We start from the raw sequence: 23,273 nt of genomic DNA on the forward strand, positions 1-23,273 counted from the left end.
GTGAGCAAAAAAGTTCAGGTCGAGCCCTGGTTATCGCCACAGATCTATGGTAGTTTGAAGGTGTTTACTATCTGGAATAAACTTTTCCAGAAAGTTCGGTTTGGCAAGCTGTTTTGAACTTCCGAAACGAACACCAAACGAACTTCGTTTTTGCCTGATTTTTTTTCAAAATGACACCACACTTGTTCTTTGATTTTGATTGATGTATACCGGGGCCTTAATGCATAATACTACATAGAGACAGCATTATCTGTGCTGTGCTGCCCAGCCTATTTCTTTGGATGCAGGATTTCCGTCACTATGCAGGTCTTCCCTGCCTCCCACAGCACTGCAGAGAGCACTGCACCTGACAAATGAGAGGGAGACACATAGTGACATGCGTGTCTAAGAAGATCGATTCTTCTTCTTCTGTTTACCCCATCCCAAGAGACCTCTGGTGTACTGCATTACACTAACCTCTAATGCAGGGAATCCTTTTTTTTTTCTTTTACTACAGCCTATTAAGTTTCTGGGCTGTGGAAATGCCCCAGTGCCATGAGCTGAAACGGCTGGCAGAACAACAGCACTGCTGAATGTAGCTCAGGATTTGCTCTAATTTGGAATGGCACATTCAAGAAAGGACAAGAGAAAATCGAAATGAACATTCCTCAGTTTCATTTTCCTCTTCATGAATGTATAATTAGGCATTCATCAAAGATAAATGTGATAAGATCCTCAGGGATTGCTTTAGTTTACAAGATCTTATTTCCTAATCCTGGCTTCAGTCACCTAGATTCCCAAACCGTTTTTTTTTTTTATGCATACACTGGCACCCAAGAGTAAACGGCTTTTAATAAATTAATAAAGAGAATAATTACTCTCCAGGCTACACAGGGGCATGAGTCATGTATTATCCTGGGATTCTAAAGGTTAATGTAATTTTCTCTGCTTTTCATTATATTTTTTATATATATATATATAAATAAAAGAAAATTCTCCTTTTTTCTTTCTTAGTTTTTTTTCTTCCCACCCACTGAACCCCTACTGGGAATAGGGATTGAATGCTGTCTGGTATTTTGCTGTTGGCGGTTTGTGATCTTGAAAATTGGATTGTTAGATTAATAGATTATGTCTTGTCAACTGGACATGTATTTAATAAATTAGAAATATATTAGCCTCTGCTAATTTTCACCCAAAAATTAAATACTCACCCTCATACCGTAGCAAACCTGTAAGACTTTTGTTCATCTTCTGAACAAAAATGAAGATCAATGAGGTTCATTCTCGTGTTACGCAGCACGTTTGAGCTTCAGCAAGAACCAATGAGGTTCATTCTCGTGTTACGCATCACACTTGAGCTTCCTCAAGAACCAATGAGGTTCATTCTCGTGTTACGCAGCACGTTTGAGCTTCAGCAAGAACCAATGAGGTTCATTCTCGTGTTACGCAGCACATTTGATCTTCCTCAAGAACCAATGAGGTTCATTCTCGTGTTACGCAGCACGTTTGAGCTTCAGTGAGAACCAATGAGGTTCATTCTCATGTTACGCAGCACGTTTGAGTTTCCACAAGAACCAATGAGGTTCATTCTCATGTTGCGCATCCCACTTGAGCTTCCTCAAGAACCAATGAGGTTCATTCTCGTGTTACACAGCACATTTGAGCTTCCTCAAGAACCAATGAGGTTCATTCTCGTGTTACGCAGCACGTTTGAGCTTCAATGAGAACCAATGAGGTTCATTCTCATGTTACGCAGCACGTTTGAGTTTCCGCAAGAACCAATGAGGTTCCTTCTCGTGTTACGCATCCCACTTGAGCTTCCTCAAGAACCAATGAGGTTCATTCTCGTGTTACACATCACGTTTGAGATCAGTATTTATACTGTATGTGAAAAAAAACGCTTAAATTCAATCTGTGCATCATATAAAGCGATTGTGTCTCTTCAATTTAGACTAAACTTCTCAATTCATATTTATTCGAGTTACGATATCTTTCTTAAGCTTTTCAAGCATCACAGTGGTAGTTGATAGAGGGATAGAGAGCTCTCAGATTTCATCAAAAAGATCTTAATTTGTGTTCCGAAGATGAACAGAAGTCTTATGGTTTAGAGCGACATGAGGGTGAGGAATTAATGACAGAATTAACAGAACTAACCCTTTAACTCTTTCTATTCACTGCATCTTCTGTCAGGAAGCATGTCCTCCTTCAAGGTGCCTGTGGAACTCATTTAGCAGGCATGGCTAACATGGCACACATGGTGCTTTTGTGGCCGGTGGGAAGTTAGGGCAGAAGGAATCACTGTGTGAAGGGATGCACTAAAGGCAGGGATGCAGATGGATCCGCGGAGACTACATTACCCTGCTGTTGAGCACAGTAAAACTTGTAATGTGGGCTCAAAGTAATGGCTCTTCCTGTTTATCCCAATTAGACCATGCAGCTGGGGTTGACTGCACACATCAGCCATCATTTAGCCGCACTCGTGCCTGTGTGTGTTTACTCATACCCACACACAGACATATGTATCTGTCTCTACAGAAGCTACTAAATCACTGCAGAGAGCATTTTTGCTTACTCTTGTTTTCTCATTTCTGCCTCTTTTCCCAGGACCCAGATCAATTTCACTGTGGCCATTGATTTCACCGCATCTAACGGTAAGCAATTAAGTGGAGAGAACGGTATGTGACCTCTTAAAAGGTTGAGCGATCTAAACCCAATTGTTGGCCTGCTTGTGTCGCTCAATACGCTCCTATTAGTCGTCAGCGGGGCTGAACGGAGAGCTGTGTAAGGGTTCGAGTCACGCTGAGCGGTGAACGTTTGGATAAAACAGTCTAAAATGGCCCAGCTACACCAGCCTGTGTGTTTTCGAGAATGCACTTGTTCAAATAATTACTGTTCTTTCACAACTGCTTCCAAACATCTTTGAATTATCCAGCAAATTAACAAGATTTGTTCAGAACAGTGTAGCGAGAGGACGGAAATCTCTTCTGAGAGATTTATTTAAGGTGGCTGCCAATAGAGCTGACTTGCAAAGTTAGTTTAGTTACAGAGCAGCATTGCTCAACAACCGTTTGGATCCCAACTGTTCCTGAACAAGCTTGACAACAGAATTGGAGCACTCAACTGTGTTTTTTTAAAGGGTAATATATTGCTATTTTCAAAGATTATTATTTTGTGAATTAGGTGTAATAGCTTATGTTAACATGCTTTAAAGAGATGGGCCCCACTTTATATTAGGTGGCCTTAAGCTTAGGGCTGTACGATTAATCGAAAAATAACCGAAACCGACATTCAGGACCTCTAACCGACGTATTTTTCCCATGTCGGTTATTTCGGTTTTCACGTGACTCCGCCCCATCAGTCACATCAAGCGCAGTTTGCAGGCACACAAGAGATGCAGGAGCGGTTCTCTGTGTTTATAGATGCCCAGAATCACTATAGTATCTGCATGTGTTACACAGTTTATATACAGGTCAGTCAATCGCCGTTCTTATAGCCTATACGCGCTGCCACCGACACACACACACACACACACACACACACAGACGGCGCGCGCAAGCCCCGAAGCCAGTTCACTTTCATGCTCATTCACTCTCATTTCACTTTCATGCTCATAAAGTTTGTCAAGTAAATGCGTTTAAAGGCTTGCCAGTTTCAACATTTAAAGCGATTGTGCACTATTCAAAAATAACAATACGTATCCGTTCAGTGCTCATGAGCTTTTTTCTGTGACACAGAGAGGCGAGCCGTGTCGAGTCTCTGACAACGCGTGCGTGCGCCCTGATCGAAGGCAGACCTCTATCACCTGCGTCCTCACAAAGCTTTGTCATTTTTATGTGTTTTAAGCCCTGCCAGTTTGAACATTAATGCGAGTTTAGACCGTCAGATGTGTATTATGTTGAACTAATGCCTGATATATTGTGACAAACGAACACTCAAGACAGAGAGCAGCGCAGAAACGGAGTGTCAACGCTGTCCTGTGACTAAAGTAAAGTCACTAAAGTAGCTTAGAAACTCAACCGTTATATTTTAATACCTTTGAGGTAAGTACAAACCACAGCTTCATAGAGACGGTATGAGTAATTCACACACAATCACTCTCTCATTAATGCATTCAAATACATGTAATGTAGGCCAGCTGTGTCTGTATCTGCACAACAAGCAGAAATCTGCCCCATAGACAATAACTGCTGAAAGTCAACCGTTTCCTTCAAGTGTTTTAAAATCACAAAGAAATGCACTTTTTCATGAAAAAAAATCCACCTTTTAATAGTAGAAAATATTTACAGTACAAACCTAATCAGGAACTTAGTCAAAAACCTTACGAGGGCAAAAATGAAAAAAAAAACAAACAAAAAAACAAACAAAGCAAAATAATAGTTCAGTAATCGTAATCGAGGTAAAATGTTCAATTAATCGAGGTTTTTATTTTTGGTCAAATCGTTACAGCCCTACTTAAGCTCATCAAAAAATAAGTACAATGTACTTACTGTGTTCAAATTGTATTGCAAAACACCTTTGCTGATATTGAGGTGGGATACGGGTAGGGTTAGGGACAGGTGTGGTGGTATGGGTAAGTTTAAGGGTAGGGTTAGGTGTAAGGGAAGTGTCAACAGTGTAATTACAAATGTAACTACAGAAATTAATTACATGCAGGTATTTTAAAAAATGTGAGTACAATGTAAAAACATGTATGTACACAATAAGTGCATTGTATCAAATGATTAATTAAAATGTTAGTAGGCTACGTAGTAGTTAAGGCCACCTAATATAAAGTGTATCCAAGAGATGGTTCACCCAAAAGAGAAAATTCTGTCATTAATTCCTCGCCCTCATGTCATTCCAAACCCGTAAGACCTTTGTTCATCTTTGGAACACAAATTAAGATATTTTTGATGAAATCCGAGAGCTTTCTGACCCCTCCATAGACAGTTGGGGTGGGAATCTCTAGCCACCTCACGATTCGATTCGATTATGATTCAGAGGGCTTCGATGCAATGATAAAACGATTAACGATGCATCTTTTTTTCTATACAGATTTTCTTTTTTCTCATTTGGTACTTTTAAAGCAAAGTATTTTTAATGACCCATTATGAATTTACTTCCAATTTCTTTTATTAATAAAACAAATGGACGTGATTTTACAAGTCAACAGGAAGGTTACATTTGCCAGAATATGTCCCAACATTGCAAAAAACCAACAGGAAAACTGTCTGTAGCAGCATACAGACTTCAGCATATTCTAAATTGCTTGTACACAAATAAACAATTGAGTCTAAGGGCGCTTTCACACCTACCTTGTTTGGTCCGGATTTTCTGACTTTTCAGTTTGGTCCGAATCAAAATTACAGGTGTGAAACCTCCCCCGTACCACGGTCCGGACCAAACAGACGAAATTTGGTCCGACGAAAAGAGGTAGTCTCGGTCCGGATCAAACTGAACAAAGGTTCGGTTCGTTTCTAGTGTGAAAGCATTTTCTGTATGGTTCCGACTTTCAGACCATTTACAGGAAGTTCCTGTTTATTTTTAATATTATAATGTTATTTTTAAATTTCATTTAGGCTACATTGATTATGAAAAGTGAAAAGATGCGCAATCTGTCAGAAGACAGAAGGTCAGAAATTATTTTGAAATACATTTTTTATGATTTTGCTTAGAAAGCCTTTCTTTCATGTGAATTTCATTTTGTATAAATTGTATCTTAATTTTAATCAATGTTTCATCAGATAATTGCCTGAATTTAATAAATAAGAAGAAAATAGTCTATAGCAGACAATAATCGCGGGAGCGATCACATGCTTTGCACATGAACTGTAGCGTGTCTCAAATAAACCGAAACTCAGCAGGCTACTTGTCTCACAAACATGAGAAATATGTGTATATAAAGCTTGAAATGTCCACTTTTAAATGTAACGAAAAGAAAATAGTCAAGCAATGCGCACTGTTCAATAGTGGCAACGATATGCGTCCGTTTATTCATTCTTGTCTTGACGTCAGACGCACGTCCGTTTACAAACCAATCAATGTCCAGATGCAGCCCACATAGATGATGACGAGTGGACGCAAGTGTGTCATGTAAAGTTCTTTAGTGCGCTCGCATAATTGCAATGTGAAACCAAACCAAAACTAACCGAATGTATAAAATGTATCAAAACATGAACTTCGGTTTGGACCTTGGTGCAGACTTTCAGGTGTGAAAACACCCTAAGGGTGTGTTCACACTTGTCATGTTTTGTTCGATTAAAACGAACCCTGGTGCGATTGCTCGGTTAGTGCGGTTCATTTAAACATATGTGAACGCTGCCATCCGAACCCTGGTGCACACCAAACAAGCGGACCGAGACCGCTAAAAAGATGGGTCTCGATCCGCTTCCAAACGAACTCTGGAGCGGTTCGATAGATATATGAACGCAATACGGACCAAAGACATGTAAACAAACCAAAAACAGGACGTGATGACACAAGATTCGACGCTACAAGTCAGCTGATTTGACGACGCGGAAAGATCGGTGTATCCAAAATGAGTAGAGGGCAAACGTGGAGCAACGAGGAGGTAAAGTGCCTCATCAATATATGCAGATCTTCATTTCTGCATACAACGGAGGAAATCCTGCTGCTGTTTTGAATGTTTTGAACATTTTATGAGCTCTTTGTGAGTTCTCAGCTGGTAAAAATAAAACCATATGTACACGCATAAAACGATCGCGTTTAATCCAGCACACAGCATTGTTTTGAATGTTAGGTAAGCAAGCTCCGTCGCGAAATATACGTCATAAGCCGACCAATCAGGTTGTGACCGTATCCCTATGCCTTTGGTTCGGTAACTTTAGGTTCGCTGTTAAAAATGCCAGTGTGAACGCTAAGCGGACCAGGACTATATGTTTTGTTTTTGTTTTTTGGTCCGGACCAAACGAACCGAACTACAAGTGTGAACTTATGACTTAAAACTAAATCCTGAGCACAGACAATTATTTTGCTATATACCACAATCGAAAACATCTTTTATGAAATGGACATCTGAACACTAAATTAACATCTGCAGAGAATACGGACCAAATCCTTGACCATCAAATTAGCGATAGAGTTTGTGGTCCTCTGGTTGGCAGCAACTACTGGTACAACCGAGCGTTGAAAACGTGTAATATGGTTTATCATGTTTGTCGTGTTTCGAAAATATTTAGTTTAGTTTGACACAACTTCATAGAAGTGCTTTCATACGCTAGCTTTTTTTAATGCAGAGGGTGCCGGTCGGATTTCTTGCTCAGCTATCATGCGTCTCCGTTATGTGCACGCCACAGATGGTCCGGGCGCTGCACTTCAGAGTTGCGCCTTTTGCGTTCCGTCAACATTACGTTATCAACATTTAGAAAATCGATTTTTGACATTTGTGAATTCGATTCAGAATCGTCCACGTCCGTATTGCGATGTATCTAAGAATCAAATTTTCCCCCCACCCCTAATAGACAGCTATTTAATAAAGACTTTTAAGGTCCAGAAAGGTAGTAAAAACATTGTTGAAATAGTCCATGTGACTCCAGTGGTTCAACCTTAATTTTATGAAGCGACGAGAATACTTTTTGTTCGCAAAAAACTAAAACAATAATGACTTTATTCAACAATCTCTTCTAGCCTGTGTCAGACTTTTACGCTGTTGACACAGTGTAAACAGTGCAGTGTTTCCTAGTTCTACGGCAGAACGACTCGTGCGCATGCGTTGTGGTGCTCGCGTGAACAGCGTCAGCCAATGGTAAGCCAGCGTTCTAAGAGTTTGACAGAGGCTAGAAGAAATTGTTGAATAAAGTCATTATTTTTTATTTTTTTGCGCACAAAAAGTATTCTCGTCGCTTCATATTAAGGTTGAACCACTGGAGTCACATGTACTATTTTAACAATCTCTTTACTACCTTGCTGGGCCTTGAAAGTGTTAATTAAATAACTTTCTATGGAGCAGTCAGAAAGTTCTCTGATTTCATCCAAAAATATCTTCATTTGTGTCTCTTACTATCCTTAATTGGGCTTGTTATTTTGCATTTTAAGCTTATTTTAAGTCGAAAGTATTCTGCAAATGTATTTATTGCAGGTGTAATTGTTTTAGTTTTTTTATATAGTTAAGATGTGTGGAAATGACTTTAGGTGCGTCCCAATTCGCATACTTGTGCACTATTCTATAACCTTTTTAAGTATAAATAGTGTAAGTAGTGTGTTCACACTGAAAATTCCAAAAAGAAAAAGTGCACTTTAAATACCCGGATGATGCCCTAAATGAACAGAAAAAATGAAGTGTGGAATGTTGGACACTTCATGCACTCAACTGTCGCAGCTTTAATTACGTAGTGGAGGGCGAGGCACTACTAGATTCCGATGTTGAATGACAAAATATCCATGTAAGGTTCATACACTACACGGATGAGTACATAGTGCATAAGTGCATAGTGTATAGTGCGTCATTTGGAACACAGCTTGTGTTCCACACCCTGTTGAGGCCCAGTTATACAGCACATACAAACAGTATTACTTTCATTTAACATGAATAGTTAGTATGTTACTGCCTTGAAAGCGATAACAATGTTTGGTATTTGACGATAATGGCGCTCTGCTCTCGTCCAGGTTATGTTCTTCAAGAAGTAGCACTACTAAGTAGAGTCAGCGTAGCTCTCAGCTCGCATAATCACTATACGATTGTTCCTATAACCAGCAGGCTGCTGTGTTGGTTGAGCTTTTTTTGCAATGTTTTTGTGGGTTGTTTTGAATGAGCTGTTAAATGGGACATTTCCAGGGATAGCTCCAGTCGGGGACAGAACACCAATAACCGGGACTTGCAAAACAAGTTTTCCAAGTTGTCCAAGTTTTGTAACAAATGTGTTGACAATGTGAATAGTATTTGAAGAATATTTTCACACACTTGAAAAATGCTCTCAATTTTTGTTTGTAGAACTAAACTTTTTGTGTGCTGTTTAATTTCCAGGTAACCCATCCCAGTCCACGTCTCTCCATTACATGAACCCCTACCAGATGAACGCCTACGCCCTGGCACTGAAGGCAGTGGGGGAAATCATCCAGGACTATGACAGTGACAAGATGTTCCCTGCGCTGGGATTTGGAGCCAAGCTACCCCCCGATGGACGGGTGTCTCATGAGTTCCCCCTAGTGAGTGAGCTGATGTTCAACTTCCTGTTGTCCTGAAACTCCCTGTGATTAGTCCAAAATGATGCAAGACTCTCAATGTCTTTCTGTTTTTCTCACTTTCTCGTTTGTAAACTTGAGAGCGTGAGATGCTGTTGTGCTAGTCATTGGTGCTGTGAAAGCGGCTCAGTGGTGCTGAGACAAGACTGTATGGGAAGCGTCTATAATTGGCATCGTCTGCTGTCATATTGATTGACACAATCCATGTTTTCTCTCCTCAGCATTGTTTTCTGTTGAACTGCTGTTGGCTTAAATGAAGGCTCACATGTGAACCATTGATTCCTGTCTTTCAGAATGGAAATATCGAAAATCCCTACTGTAATGGTATCGAGGGGATATTGGAGGCGTACCATCAGAGTCTAAAGACCGTCCAGCTATACGGGCCTACTAACTTTGCCCCTGTTGTAAATCACGTGGCCAGGTAAGTTTTTCCCCAAAAAATCCTTGAAAAAACGCAATCAGTTTTAAGGCGAGACACGGCAGGTGAAAACATCGTTTTTTTTCATGCAGTGGTCAATTTTGAGATTTTGGGCCAGTTTAGTCCCTTAATATGTAAGCTTTCATGTCAAAATATAAAATATGTCAACATTACACATTAAGATGGTTATTTCATTATATTTTGTCAACTTGCGCCTTTAGATTTCTACCCGAAATCATCAAAAGATAGCATTCTAATGCGAGTTCCCGTGCCGTCTCTTTTCACAAAAACTTGCCATGCCTGGTATCATTATAAAGCTTGCGGTCTCATACACAGCGCTGTCTAATCCAAATATGCAAAACAGTTTGCAGCCGAAAACCACATCTGATTGGTCGATGTGAAATTCCCACTACGTGATACGTGCTGCCGCTTCCTTGTGTATTCTCCACCTGAGAGAAAATGCATACAGACAACGCCGAAATCAGCTCATAAACGTTCACAGAAAAGACCAAGTAGCAAGAGGTAGTAAAAATAAAGTAAACAACAACAGATTATATGAAGAAACCCCGTCAGAATTAGATTCAAATAGTTATAGATGGACATGGACAAACATGGACAGTTCTTTTGCAGTTTTTGAGACTGTTGTTATGCGTGTTTGTTAAGGTAGTTTTTTTCTCACACTTAGAGTCAGATATATCCCTTTCAGTAGCACCTACAAGCACCAACTTTTGCAGTCTTATACTTAACTATATTCTGAAGCCTTTTACAGAGGGATTTGTTGATATATCATTCCTATCCTGAGTTATAGGTCCTTTTACTCCCAATAACATGGCGAAATTAGATTTTTTTAAGGCTATTGTCAGTATTCTCTAGTTTACTAAAGCACAAAATAAGATATCCAGAATCTCCTCTGTAAAATCCCTCTCATCTAATATGTCAACAAATAGAACCAAGAATTGTAAACCTGGTCCTTTCCAATTTCCAGATTTGTTTTTGGAAATGTATGCAAATGAGCGTATATTTAAGTATAAAAAGTCTCATTTGCATATTAAAACATTAATTTACACAAAACTTGTAATAATTTTTTTTCTTATGTTTATGCCAGTAATAAACTGGAGAAGTTTCACAGTGATATCTTGCAATTAAAAAAAAAAAATCCCTATTCACCTCTAGTGTCTCGCCTTAAAATCAACTTATATTGTCAGTGCTGTGCTTGCAAACCTTTTTCTTTTCTTTTTTGGTAAATAAAAGTTATTATTGTTTTCACATCATGTTAAAACACCAGAAGTTTTTTTTTTTTTTTAAAGGGGGGGTATAATGCTATTTTATGCATACTGAGCTTTTTACACTGTTAAAGACTTGGATTCCCATGCTAAACATGGACAAAGTTTCAAAAAATAAGTTGGACGTTCGATGGAGTATTTCTGTGCCAAAAATACTCCTTCCGGTTTCTCACAAATTTCGGAAAGTTTTTGAGTGTGAGTATTACGACGGCATAATGAAAGTAGAAATGAGTAATTTACACAAGCCGCTAAGCAAATATATATAGTTACAGTACCTCACGTTACCACATAGAGACGTCCTGCTGTAGTTGTTGTTGCAGCTCCTGTTCAATTTCAGCCTCCGGATCAGATTCTGGATCATATATGTGTGGCTGAATCTGATTGATAGCCATGGTTTATTTAGGACAATGTTTTTTTTCCACGTTTTCTAAGGATGTCACAGCTTTCAGACGCTCTCAACGCAATAGCTGCGCGCGCTCCTGATTTTTAAGCTCCGCCCACACGATACGCCTCCAGTCGCTCGGTTTTATTCGGAAAGACTCGGTACAGCGTATATTTCTTTTATAAATATGATAAAACTAAAGACTTTTTGGAGATAACACTATAATACAAAATCCTGGCCACCCTCTCAACTCATCCCTCCTTCACCCTCCTTCCCTCAGGCCGTAGATACAGACAGTTGCCCCATAAAAAAATCACACCTAGGGAAAAGTTTTATACTCTCAGCTATAAGAGCGCTGAATTTACATAACGCATAATTTCCAAAGTTTTGACAGTTTTTGTTGCTGATGCCATCTTTGTGTAGTATGTCTATTTATGTGTACAATAATATGTATATTCTGTGCAGTATGTGTATTTTATGTGTGCTGAATGTTGCTCCTGGTACAGTCTGTGGAAACAAATTTCCTCTACTGAGGACATTAAAGAATAAATCTGAGATATGAAGGATGCAATACTACTCTATAGGTACTCAAGATTGACATGAGATTGACACAAACTGTGTGATATTAGATGTTATCTTCATTTCTTTCAGTTTAGCATTCGTTTTAGTAATTTTATGTTATTTTGTTATAATTTTTATTAGTTTTTGTTTTTTATATATTTTTAAATCTAATTACCTTTTTCAATATTTCTATATAGCTTTTTTTTATTTGTTTTAGTTTGTCATTTTAGTATTTCAACTTATTTATTTAACTTAGTTCCAGGGCAACATTTCTACTTTTCGTTTCATTTTTAAATCTAATATTTATGTTTTATTTGATTTCAGGTTTGTTTGAATTTTTCAATTAACAAAAATGATTTTTAATAATTTAAGTTCTAGTTAACAATAACAGCACTGAAGTTTACACAGGGAGTAATTGGAGAGGAAAGATGGAGCCACTTCAGCTGTGCAATATCTGAGAATATGGGGTTTTTAATGACAGATTGATAAACTATTTTGCACCCGCCAGTCCTGAATATGTGGTTACAGACTTGAATAAAAGCATCTAAACACAGCATAAACTGATATTTATTTAGCACCACTCCTCTAACCTTGGCTTTGACTGCTCTTGCATCATTTAAAAATTCAAAACCGATTCTGGTTGTTTTTGTTGCCATGTAAATGTCAGCCTGTTTGCACTTTGCATACAAATGATAGATTGCCCAGATTTAGTGGAATGCAATGCAAATGTTATTTTCTGCCTGAATAGAGAAATTGATCTTTGTTTAGATTTTCGAGCACATAGCATACAGTATATGAACAACAAACACATCATGAATGAGAATAAGGCTGTGCACTTTCTCTACAGACCACCACAAAACCCAAATCCTTGAAGACACTTGAGATGCTTTCACTTGGCTTCAGCTTGTGCGACTCTCTGATGTTCCATCAAAGATGGTTGTCTGCCCACGCTTGGGTTTGAACCCATATCCTGCTTGTGTTAGCCCAAAAACTGACTAAAGAAAGTTGCTGACATGGAGCAAGCTTGTTATCCCATTGTACAGCTAAAGGTGTCATAACAGAATGACTCAGTACTGACTGCAGCTATTTTTTAATCGTCATTTGAAAGGATAGTGGGTGTGTTTCCAGAAAAAGGAGACAAAGTAATTGTCTGAAGACATCTCCACCCCCTCCCTCATGTCACAGCATCACACAACCAAATCATTTTCCATCTGATTACACTGCATCCACTGTGGTAATTAAAAATGCCATCTTCCGCAGATTTGAATTAGACTTTCTAAATTGAAGCATGATACACCTCCTCAGGCTCTAGCTCAGAACTAGCAGAGGCAAAGATTTATTTAAAGGAACACTCCACTTTTTTTGAAAATAGGCTCATGTTCCAAGTCCATTAGACTTAAACATTTGAGTTTTTGAATCCATTCAGCCGATCTCTGGGTCTGGCGGTAACACTTTTAGCATAGCTTAGCATACATCATTGAATCGGATTAGACCATTAGCATTGCGCTCAAAATTGACCAAAGACTTTCAATATTTTTCCTATTTAAAAACTTGACTCTTCTGAAGTTACATCGTGTACTAAGACCAACAGAAAATGAAAAGTTGTGATTTTCTAGACCCATAGGGCTAGGAAATATTCTCTCATTCCTGCGTAATAATCACAGAACTTTGTTGCCATACCATGGGTGCAGCAGGCGCAATGATATTACACAGCGCCTGAAAGTAGTCCCCAGCTAGGTAACTTCCAATGTGACCGGCATAAACAAGGAACGGAAGAATCAATGGTTGGTTGCTCTGAACATAGATATCAAAACACCGGTAGATTCAATCAAGAAAGTGCGTGTTTGCTCAAAGTATTTTGGACCAGATGACTATTTGGAAAACATGGGCAGTGTTACCCGTACCACGGTACGCGTCTTAAAGGATATGGCCATCCCAACAATATTCAGAGGACAGACTGGACCAAGTGTATCATCACCCATGGCTGTAAGTATAACATTATTATTTTTAGTTAGCTTGAATGACCAGATTGAAAAAGCACTGCACGGTTTTTCCTGCATTGAAAATTATTTAGCGGCCACCAAAACAAATTTTTGTCCCGCCAAAACCTTATTTGATCAGTTATTGTGATTTATGAGTGATGTAGATGACTGCTGCGCTTGTGATAGGGCGCAGAAAGTGACAGAGAGAACGAGCAGAGAGCCCTGAATTGCGCTCAAAAACGTTGCTCTTCTCTGACTCACCAGTTCGAATCTGCTCTCCTCCTCCCTTCTGCCCCAGTCTGTTTAGCCACACTTTCTTGCCTTTCACGTTCCAAAAGCTGATCTTCAGTCTATTCCGGTTCAAATAGATCCGGTTCAAGATCTGCACCAAAGTAAATATCTTCTGAATGGTCTCTCACAAATGTCTCCATGGTTACAAGTAGTGTTGTCACGATACTGGAATTTCTAACTTCGATACAATACCTAAAAAAGTATCGATATTCGATACCATTTTCGATACCACGGGGAAATGCTGCATATACTGTCAAATCGATATTTTTAATAGAATAACATTTTTTGTCCGTCTATTGAAAGTCTAGGCAATTAAAAATGTATTGTGAAGAGATCACTTTATATGATAAAGCTTTTTCTCATGTATAAATGTTGATCAATTACCATTACAATTATCTCACAAATATTTGCTAACTAACGGTGTTGCAATAGCTTACATACAGCACAAGGAAGCTTGATTTCAAATTGAATTTAAAAAGATGAGTAAACTGTATAAAAAAAGAACAAATAAACAAATTACAAACAATAGCACAAATACATATAATAGAATAAAGATGCAAATGAAATAGACTGCTTTATTTTTTCAGGTAGGTCTAACAGTATTCAGGTAGGAAACTGAATTTTAAAAAAAAAAACTACAAAGTAATCAAATTTAAAATAACATTGGAGAATCTTCATTGTAAAAAATGAAATGCAGATGAATCCATAAAAGTTACACAAGTTAATCAGTCAAGAGCAGTAAGTGATCGTTTGTCTTTTTGTAGTTTGAATAATAAATAACTGCGGTCCCTTTAAGACCTGACGCACGTATGGATCCCAAACACTGTTCCTGTGAGCTGGTTACGACTGTGTTTACGTTAATACTCACCAAGATGGGCATTGTGACATTTTATGTGTATTTGACCATTAATAAGCTGGAAAAGGAGCTAATTTTTGCCCTTGTATGTCAGAGGCTTTATTACTTTGTGTGTGTGCGTTTCATATGCGAGCGCGAAATCCGCGGGAATGAGTTGAATTAACCGCGCGAGATTCAGACCGGTCACACCAACACTAACAGGCTGTCATGAGGAAAAATCCAGCAGAACACCCGTTCACCGTGTTCAGAGGGTTAACCGGACTGAATGAGAGGAGGCGGGTGCGTGTCAACTCACTATCGGTCGGAGAGGAGGGCACAGCTGATATCAATACTGTAGAAAAGGAGTATCGGATCGTTTCAGATATTTCAGTATCGATACATATCGGAATATCGATATTTTTGACAACACTAGTTACAAGGCACGCTCCCTGTGCTAGTAGGCTGTCACGTTGGTTATGTTGATGGAAGTTAGCCTATTTTCAGGCGCTGCGTAATATCATTGCACTACTCATAGTACAGCAGCAAAGTTCCTTGATCATTACGCAGGAATGAAAGTATAGTTCCTAGCCATATCGGCCTAGAAAATCTGAACTTTTCATTTTCTGTCGGTCTTAGTACACGATGTAACTACAGAAGAGTCAAGTTTTAAATAGGAAAAATATTGAAAGTCTTTGGTGATTTTTGAGTGCGATGCTAATGGTCTAATCCGATTCAATGATGTATGCTAAGCTATGCTAAAAGTGCTACCGCCAGATCTGGAGATCGGCTGAATGGATTCAAAAACGGTAAAACTCAACTGTTTAACTCTAAGGGACTTAGAAAATGGGCCTATTTTCAAAAAAAAAGTGGAGTGTTCCTTTAAACAAACAAAGCAGAACATGGCTTGTGTTTACATGGTGAAAAGAGTTTGAGACATTAGAAATCCGGGAAAAGGAGAATGTAGAGGGCAAAATGTGTCATTTACAGAAAAAAACGAGCGGACTTGAAATATGTATTGTTTTGGCCTGTCGCGATAGTCAATAAATAAATTAATCGCACAGTAAAAAAAAAAATGAGCTCGATAATTTTTCCGTCTGCGATAATTCCCATTTGCATGCTTGTTTGTTTTCCTCGTCTCTCTCTCTCTCTCTCTCTCTCTCTCTCTCTCTCTCTCTCTCTCTCTCGTGCTTCTTCGGTTGCGGAGCCGCGCGCAAAGTTACAAAATTTGACGTGCACACCGCCAAGCGAAATGGGGTCTCACGCACTCAACGCGCACTACCGCCCGCTCCGGGTTGACGTAATTTTTGCCGCGCGCACCCTCACGCTCGTGTGGACGCTTCAAGTTTAAACAAGGCTTAAAGCTACACTGAAGTTGGCAGTTTGATAAGTTCATTCTTCAGCTTAATCTTTGTGTGCTTCATGTTCAATCTTTGTGTGCTAAAAAGGCACATAAGTTCCTGTAGAGATAGCAATACATATTCTCCTTTTTTCGCCAAATAAATGAAAAGCATGTCATCAATGTCTTCTTTCTTGCTGCATCAAAATCTCACCTAGCTTTCCTCAGAGATGGTCCCAATAATGTGCTTAAAGTCAAGTCAAATTCAGTTTGTGCATGATTACATGAAATAACAGTTTTTTTAATACTGTGTCCCAAATTGTGGATAATTAAGCTAAATATAGTTTGCTGAAATAAATTTCTGGATTGTTAACGATTAAAAGAAAAAAACAACAACAATAACCGTACAGAACCGAAAACCGTGATACGAACCGTGGGGTTTGTTAACCATGCCACCCCTGATATGCACAACACAATCATCCATTGCAGTTTTCATCCATTTTATTTATTGTTTTTGGTATTTATTCTAGTGCATTTTTTGTTAACAGACTGAGAGTCCATTGCTTTTAATGTTTTTGGTTGTTTTGTTCATTTATTGTGGATATTTAAAGCTACACTGTGTGATATTTTCCCCCATCTAGTGGTGAAAAGGTATATGACCATCCAGTGAATATTAGTTTCTGTTCCTCTCAATTACGATTTCGTTTTAATTCCTACGGTGGCCGATTTAGTCCAAGATTAACATGGCTTCCAGTTCGACCTCGTCCACATTCGACACGGTGCCATCGAGTGTTAAAACGCGAAAGGCGAAGCTTGAATTTACGGGTATGTTCCTCTTTGGCTAATGTACTTTCAAGATGGAGGGGCAACATGGCGACCGGCATTCGAACCCCTCACCCTTATGTATTTTCAATGGCATATTATAAACTTACGAGAATGCTTTATTACTTGAAAGAAGTAAATATACATTAATGAGCACATATATTTTTGAAAGAACTAAGTGTGTTTAGCTAAGAATAAACTAAAAAAGTTACACAGTGTAGCTTTAAAATGCTTTGCGATTTCAGTGTTAAATAGTCTTTTGAAATAAAAGTTTATTGATCTTTTAAAATGTGTACCTGCATTATTTTGATACCATTATCATTATTTTAGATGAAAATGGTCTCAGAACGACAATATTATCGTTTATTGCAATAATTCCTTGGCCAATTTATCGTCCAGCAAAATTTGTTATCGTGACAGGGCTAGTATTGTTGTCTTTTCTTGTCTCTGAAGGTACGCAGCTGCTGTCCAGGATGGCTCGCAGTATTTCATACTCCTCATCATCACAGATGGGGTCATATCAGATATGTCACAGACCAAAGAGGCCATCGTGAATGTGAGTATGATCACTAAAAGAGGACAAGTGTCCCAACAGGACCTTCCTTTTCAGGCTGCATCCTAACCGAAATGAAACCTCATAAGTGAAGTGACTGCAACTTCACACGCTTCGTGGAAAAATATATCTGTTCACACGAAGCACACAAAGGAGCGCTCAGCTAACAATTGATTCCAATGGAGTTTTGCATTAGCTTGTTGCTAAGCACAGTGCTTCAAAAAGCAAAATAAACACAAGTAGAGGAAAATATTAAATTAAAGAAACACGTCGACTTTTTGGGACTTTAGCTTATTCACCGTATCCCCCAGAGTTAGATAAGTCCATACATACCATTCTCATCACCGTGCGTGCCATAACTGACAAGTCTGATGCACCCACCGCTAGCCTATGACTATACTCTCATTCCTGCGTAATGATCAAGGAACTTTGCTGCCGTACCATGGGTGCAGTGGCACAATGATAGTATGCAGCGCCTGAAAATGGGGTAACTTCCATCAACATAATAATCAAGGAACTTAGATATCACGCAGCACCTGAAAATAGTCCCCAGCATACTCTCCGTGCAAGCAGAGTATGCTGGGGACTATTTTCAGGCGCTGCCTGATATCTACGTTCCTTGATTATTACGCAGGAATGAGAGTATAGTTCCTAGCCATATCGCAACTTTTCATTTTCCGTAACTATACACATCACAACATGTAAATAGGAAAATGTTGGCGTTATTTTGTCTCTTATTGAGCAGTAGGCTTGCTGGAGCCATTTACCTCCAGTCTTTGTGCTAAGCTAGGCTAGCGGTGGATGCGTCAGACAGAGTTATGGCACGCACGGAGATGAGAATGGTATGTATGGACTTATCCAACTCTGGGGGATACGCTGAATAAGCTAAAGTTAATCATGATGACATTGAAATAATGCCAGCTGGCAGCTTCAACAGAAGCAATTAACAACCTCGGAGTTCACAATAGGTCTGTGTTTAATGGTTTATAATATATCATTAAAAAGTCAATTTCCCTATGGAGAAAATTAATGGAGTTTTTTTAATTTCCGGAAACCCGAAACTTGTCACGATGCATTCTGAGATTTATACATGTAATGCTTCCTTCAAATTTGGCCTAAACAAAATAAATTATCTTTCGAGGTACACACCTATTAAGTGTCTACAAAGGCACCTTGCTAGGTTTTGCAACAGAGCATGTTTTGTACAAACCTTCTCTTCTTCTCTAGCGTGCTGTGATAAAGCATCTCCTGTGGTTGACATGGGTTTTTATGATCTTATTATGGATGACATATTAATATAATCTATTAAGGCTGCATGTGTGTCACATGCAAAATGGGTGACGTTGAATTGAGGTCATTATTCATGCTTAAAAGGTCAATCTCATCTCCAGTGGTGCATGTTCTGTTGTTCATCTAGCCCATGAACGGGCCTGATTTCCCAGCAGACTGGATTTAAAGGGAATTTGCGACTGTTAGTCAGATTTGTAGAACAGCCACACCTTCCTTTTAAGATCTTGCCTGCTGCTCTTTCCCCAACGGCCTGCATCTGCCAAGAAGACTCACGTTTCTGCCTGTGTGTGACATTTAAGAACTGAACACAAGGTAAAAAGGGAGGCCTACAGTGAAAGCTGTTTTTGATTGTGTTTTCAAAGTACTTTTACTTTTTTTTTAATCTAAATTTGAGTATTTTAATTTGAAACAAGACAGGCAAATGTTGCAGTGCGGATCTGATTAATGGTTTCAGGAGGTGGTGAATCAGGAGATATCAGCGTAGAAAAACACTAATCTAATCAAGAAGGAGGCTGCATCTCTTAATCAAATGAAAAGGTCATGTGGTCTTGGTATGTGATTAGACATGTGTGCATCAATCCAATAATTACTATATTGAAACATGAAAATTGTTAACTATTTATCTATTTTAATCTTTACAGGGAAAGTTCACCCAGATGAAAAAAAATGTCATCATATACACTCACCTAAAGGATTATTAGGAACACCATACTAATACTGTGTTTGACCCCCTTTCGCCTTCAGAACTGCCTTAATTCTACGTGGCATTGATTCAATAAGGTGCTGAAAGCATTCTTTAGAAATGTTGGCCCATATTGATAAGATTGCATCTTGCAGTTGATGGAGATTTGTGGGATGCACATCCAGGGCACGAAGCTCCCGTTCCACCACATCCCAAAGATGCTCTATTGGGTTGAGATCTGGTGACTGTGGGGACTATTTTAGTACAGTGAACTCATTGTCATGTTCAAGAAACCAATTTGAAATGATTCGAGCTTTGTGACATGGTGCATTATCCTGCTGGAAGTAGCCATCAGAGGATGGGTACATGGTGGTCAATGCTCAGGTAGGCCGTGGCATTTAAACGATGCCCAATTGGCACTAAGGGGCCTAAAGTGTGCCAAGAAAACATCCCCCACACCATTACACCACCACCACCAGCCTGCACAGTGGTAACAAGGCATGATGGATCCATGTTCTCATTCTGTTTACGCCAAATTCTGACTCTACCATCTGGATGTCTCAACAGAAATCGAGACTCATCAGACCAGGCAACATTTTTCCAGTCTTCAACTGTCCAATTTTGTTGAGCTCGTGCAAATTGTAGCCTCTTTTTCCTATTTGTAGTGTAGATGAGTGGTACCCGGTGGGGTCTTCTGCTGTTGTAGCCCATCCGCCTCAAGGTTGTGCGTGTTGTGGCTTCACAAATGCTTTGCTGCATACCTCGGTTGTAACGAGTGGTTATTTCAGTCAAAGTTGCTCTTCTATCAGCTTGAATCAGTCGGCCCATTCTCCTCTGACCTCTAGCATCAACAAGGCATTTTCGCCCACAGGACTGCCGCATACTGGATGTTTTTCCCTTTTCACACCATTCTTTGTAAACCCTAGAAATGGTTGTGCGTGAAAATCCCAGTAACTGAGCAGATTGTGAAATAATCAGACATGCCCGTCTGGCACCAACAACCATGCCACGCTCAAAATTGCTTAAATCACCTTTCTTTGCCATTCTGACATTCAGTTTGGAGTTCAGGAGATTGTCTTGACAAGGACCACACCCCTAAATGCATTGAAGCAACTGCCATATGATTGGTTGATTAGATAATTGCATTAATGAGAAATTGAACAGGTGTTCCTAATAATCCTTTAGTTGAGTGTATATATCATAGATTTATGTTATAAATATAAAGAACAAGAACTCATTAAATAGTTGTTGTTTTTTTCACCCATTCTGGTGACATTTCTGCCCCGCTATGGCAGTGAGACGGGAGAGTGCTCCAAACCCTTCTGATCGCATAGTTTAGTGGAAAAAGTCACAGAAACGATCACTCTCAAGAAATGATGCGTGAACATGAGAAGCAAAAGAGAACTGTCAGGCGCGGCTCTCTGCGCGTGCTTTGGGTGTAAGCGCAGAAAAAAACAGCGTGCAAGTTCTTGGGCGTCTTTCCGCGAACCGGTTTAAAATCGTCTTAATCAGAAAAAAGAGACTTAAATAAGGCTTTCTAGTTTCTAAATACAACAAGCTGATTTTTTGATGACAAGTAAAAGAAAACCATGATCTCCCTCTAAATCTGGAGCTGAAATATTGAAATCTGTTATTTGATGTGGGGCCAGGGTGGGCCAAGCTTTTGATTGGGTGGGCCAGGCAGTGTTTGAGCGTGTCTAAATTAGTTGCTTATGTTTACAAAATGAGCCTACAAAAGCAGTCACAAAAGTCACATGTGTAGGCTACCTAACTTCTTCTCACCGCTGTTTCCTGGTGTTTTTTTGTTTTTTTTAAACAATTAGTCGCCCTCTGTTGTTTAAAAGGATAGTACAACGCCGAGCAAGTCAAGTATAAACGCCTCGTCCGTTTGGAGCAGTAGTATGTTCCTGCACAACCGGAGGCTCGTGCTGCGGAGCCAGGCGAAAGTATAAACAAGGCTTTATGAGGCTCTAAGAGCAGAGCTCTGGGGAATAAATGGCTCAGCTACTGTATGTCAGCTTCTTTTGCCTTCTTTCAACTATGTTATTGGATATTACTACATCTAAGGGGGCATGCAACCAAAATTTTCATCCTAAGTTGTCATCCAAATTTTCCAAATCCAAATTTCCAAACCCTTTTTACATATCAGGGCGGAAAATAAATGAACTAGGAAAATTACTATGGTATGGTAATTACTATGGTGTCATTACTATGGTAAGTACATGTAACATATGTAACAAGGACACTGTACAATAAAGTGTTACCTTTTTTTTTGCCAGAGTTGTCTTGTGCTTTCAGCCCACTGGGGTATGTACTATATTTAGGATATTTATATGTTGCTTTTTGTCATTTTTTAGAGCCCCTTATGAAAAAGAGTTACCTGGACATTCTTCCTAGTCTTCCACAAAAGAAAGACATAATACACATTTGGAACAGCATGAGAATGAGTAAATGGTGACGATTTTTGGTGAACAATCCCTTTAAGCAGAATTGTCATTCACATGTCTGATGGTATATTTTGATCCAATTTCTTTTCCAGCTGTGTGTTGGGGAAAATGTGTCAGAAATGAAGGCAGTATATTAAATGCTACCACAGTCTGCGCTTTCCTCTCATCTGTGATGGAGAACAATGTTCATAAGTTCTAAATCAACTCTAAAACTCATCGTAATATCGCTGGGAAAATTCAGCATAGGAGGTCTGTTAATGCATCCAGGTGGACCAGTGTTCTACACATTTTTATAGATCACAAATTTTTGGGTGGTCCTCCTGAGTGGCATGCGTTATGTTTAGAGTTTCATAACGGCGTGTGAAATGTTCACAGAAAACACAGAGGAACACTGACCTACTTTTCTCCTCTGCTCTGATTCACTGGGACAGGCGCATGTATCATTCATGAGAAAAGCTGTTACTCTAAGCAGCTGTTTGCATCTCATCCTCCTCCTTCATTTAAAAACAGGTCGTAGAGGAATGGACATTCGCCCACGGAAGGCCTTTTTGATCTAAGGGTGTTTCGACAACATCCCTTTGCTTTCCACAACCGCTGACAGCATCCTACCTCTAAGCTGTCTCGTTACAGTTTCAGCAGAAATGCCAATGTAGACATGTGGTGTGGCATACGCATATATAGCAATGTATTAACAAAGAAGGGTTTGGGGCAAAAAGTACATTGTTTTCACTTTTTATTTGCCAGTTAGGTGTCACATGTCAACTATATTTAGGGTTTTGCAATATGGCTTCCTCTGCAGATGTCTATAAGATATACATTTACCATACACTCTTAAAAATAAAGATTGTGAAAGGGGGTTTTCGCAGTGATGCCATAGAAGAACCGTTTTAAGTGAACAGTTCTTAAAATAACTATTATTCTCTTAAATTGGGGCAACACTAAAATATTTTCAAAATCGTATAAGATTTTCAAAATGTGAGAGACCACAAACATGATGGTTAGAAATCATAGATGTAACCGTTTTACTCCTCTAGTGTGTGGGAAATGGGTAATTTCGCAAAATCTCTCGTATCAGATGTGACTTTAAAGTAAACAAACATTGACCGACAAGAAGTAATGTCGCTTATAGTGTATTGACTGCTTTTTATGTTGCTTTTTGGCCCCAGCTTTACAGCGCGAGCTGGAGGTGAGTCTTCTGTCAAGATCGGGGCAACACTGATGTTCTTCCAAGC

The 23,273-nt window shown here is 39.2% G+C and overlaps 1 protein-coding gene across 3 annotated transcripts in view; it reads left to right on the plus strand.

Moving 5' to 3' along the window:
* cpne5b (copine Vb) overlaps nucleotides 1-23,273 on the plus strand; it is a gene marked incomplete at its 3' end in the record, with an annotated part of 252,325 nt that overhangs the window by 213,160 nt on the left and 15,892 nt on the right. For 2 of the 3 annotated variants that reach the window (XM_079843747.1, XM_079843748.1), the window contains exons 14-17: nucleotides 2,584-2,630; nucleotides 8,942-9,123; nucleotides 9,453-9,580; nucleotides 17,523-17,625. In XM_079843747.1, the coding sequence (XP_079699873.1) occupies nucleotides 2,584-2,630; nucleotides 8,942-9,123; nucleotides 9,453-9,580; nucleotides 17,523-17,625 (460 nt within the window). Of the gene's footprint in view, nucleotides 1-2,583; nucleotides 2,631-8,941; nucleotides 9,124-9,452; nucleotides 9,581-17,522; nucleotides 17,653-23,273 lie in introns of all 3 variants that reach the window. The other variant, XM_079843746.1, reaches the window with a different exon arrangement.

The sequence above is a fragment of the Gobio gobio genome (assembly GCF_949357685.1).
Source record: "Gobio gobio genome assembly, chromosome: 19".
In the NCBI taxonomy this organism is placed as follows: Eukaryota; Metazoa; Chordata; class Actinopteri; order Cypriniformes; family Gobionidae; genus Gobio; species Gobio gobio.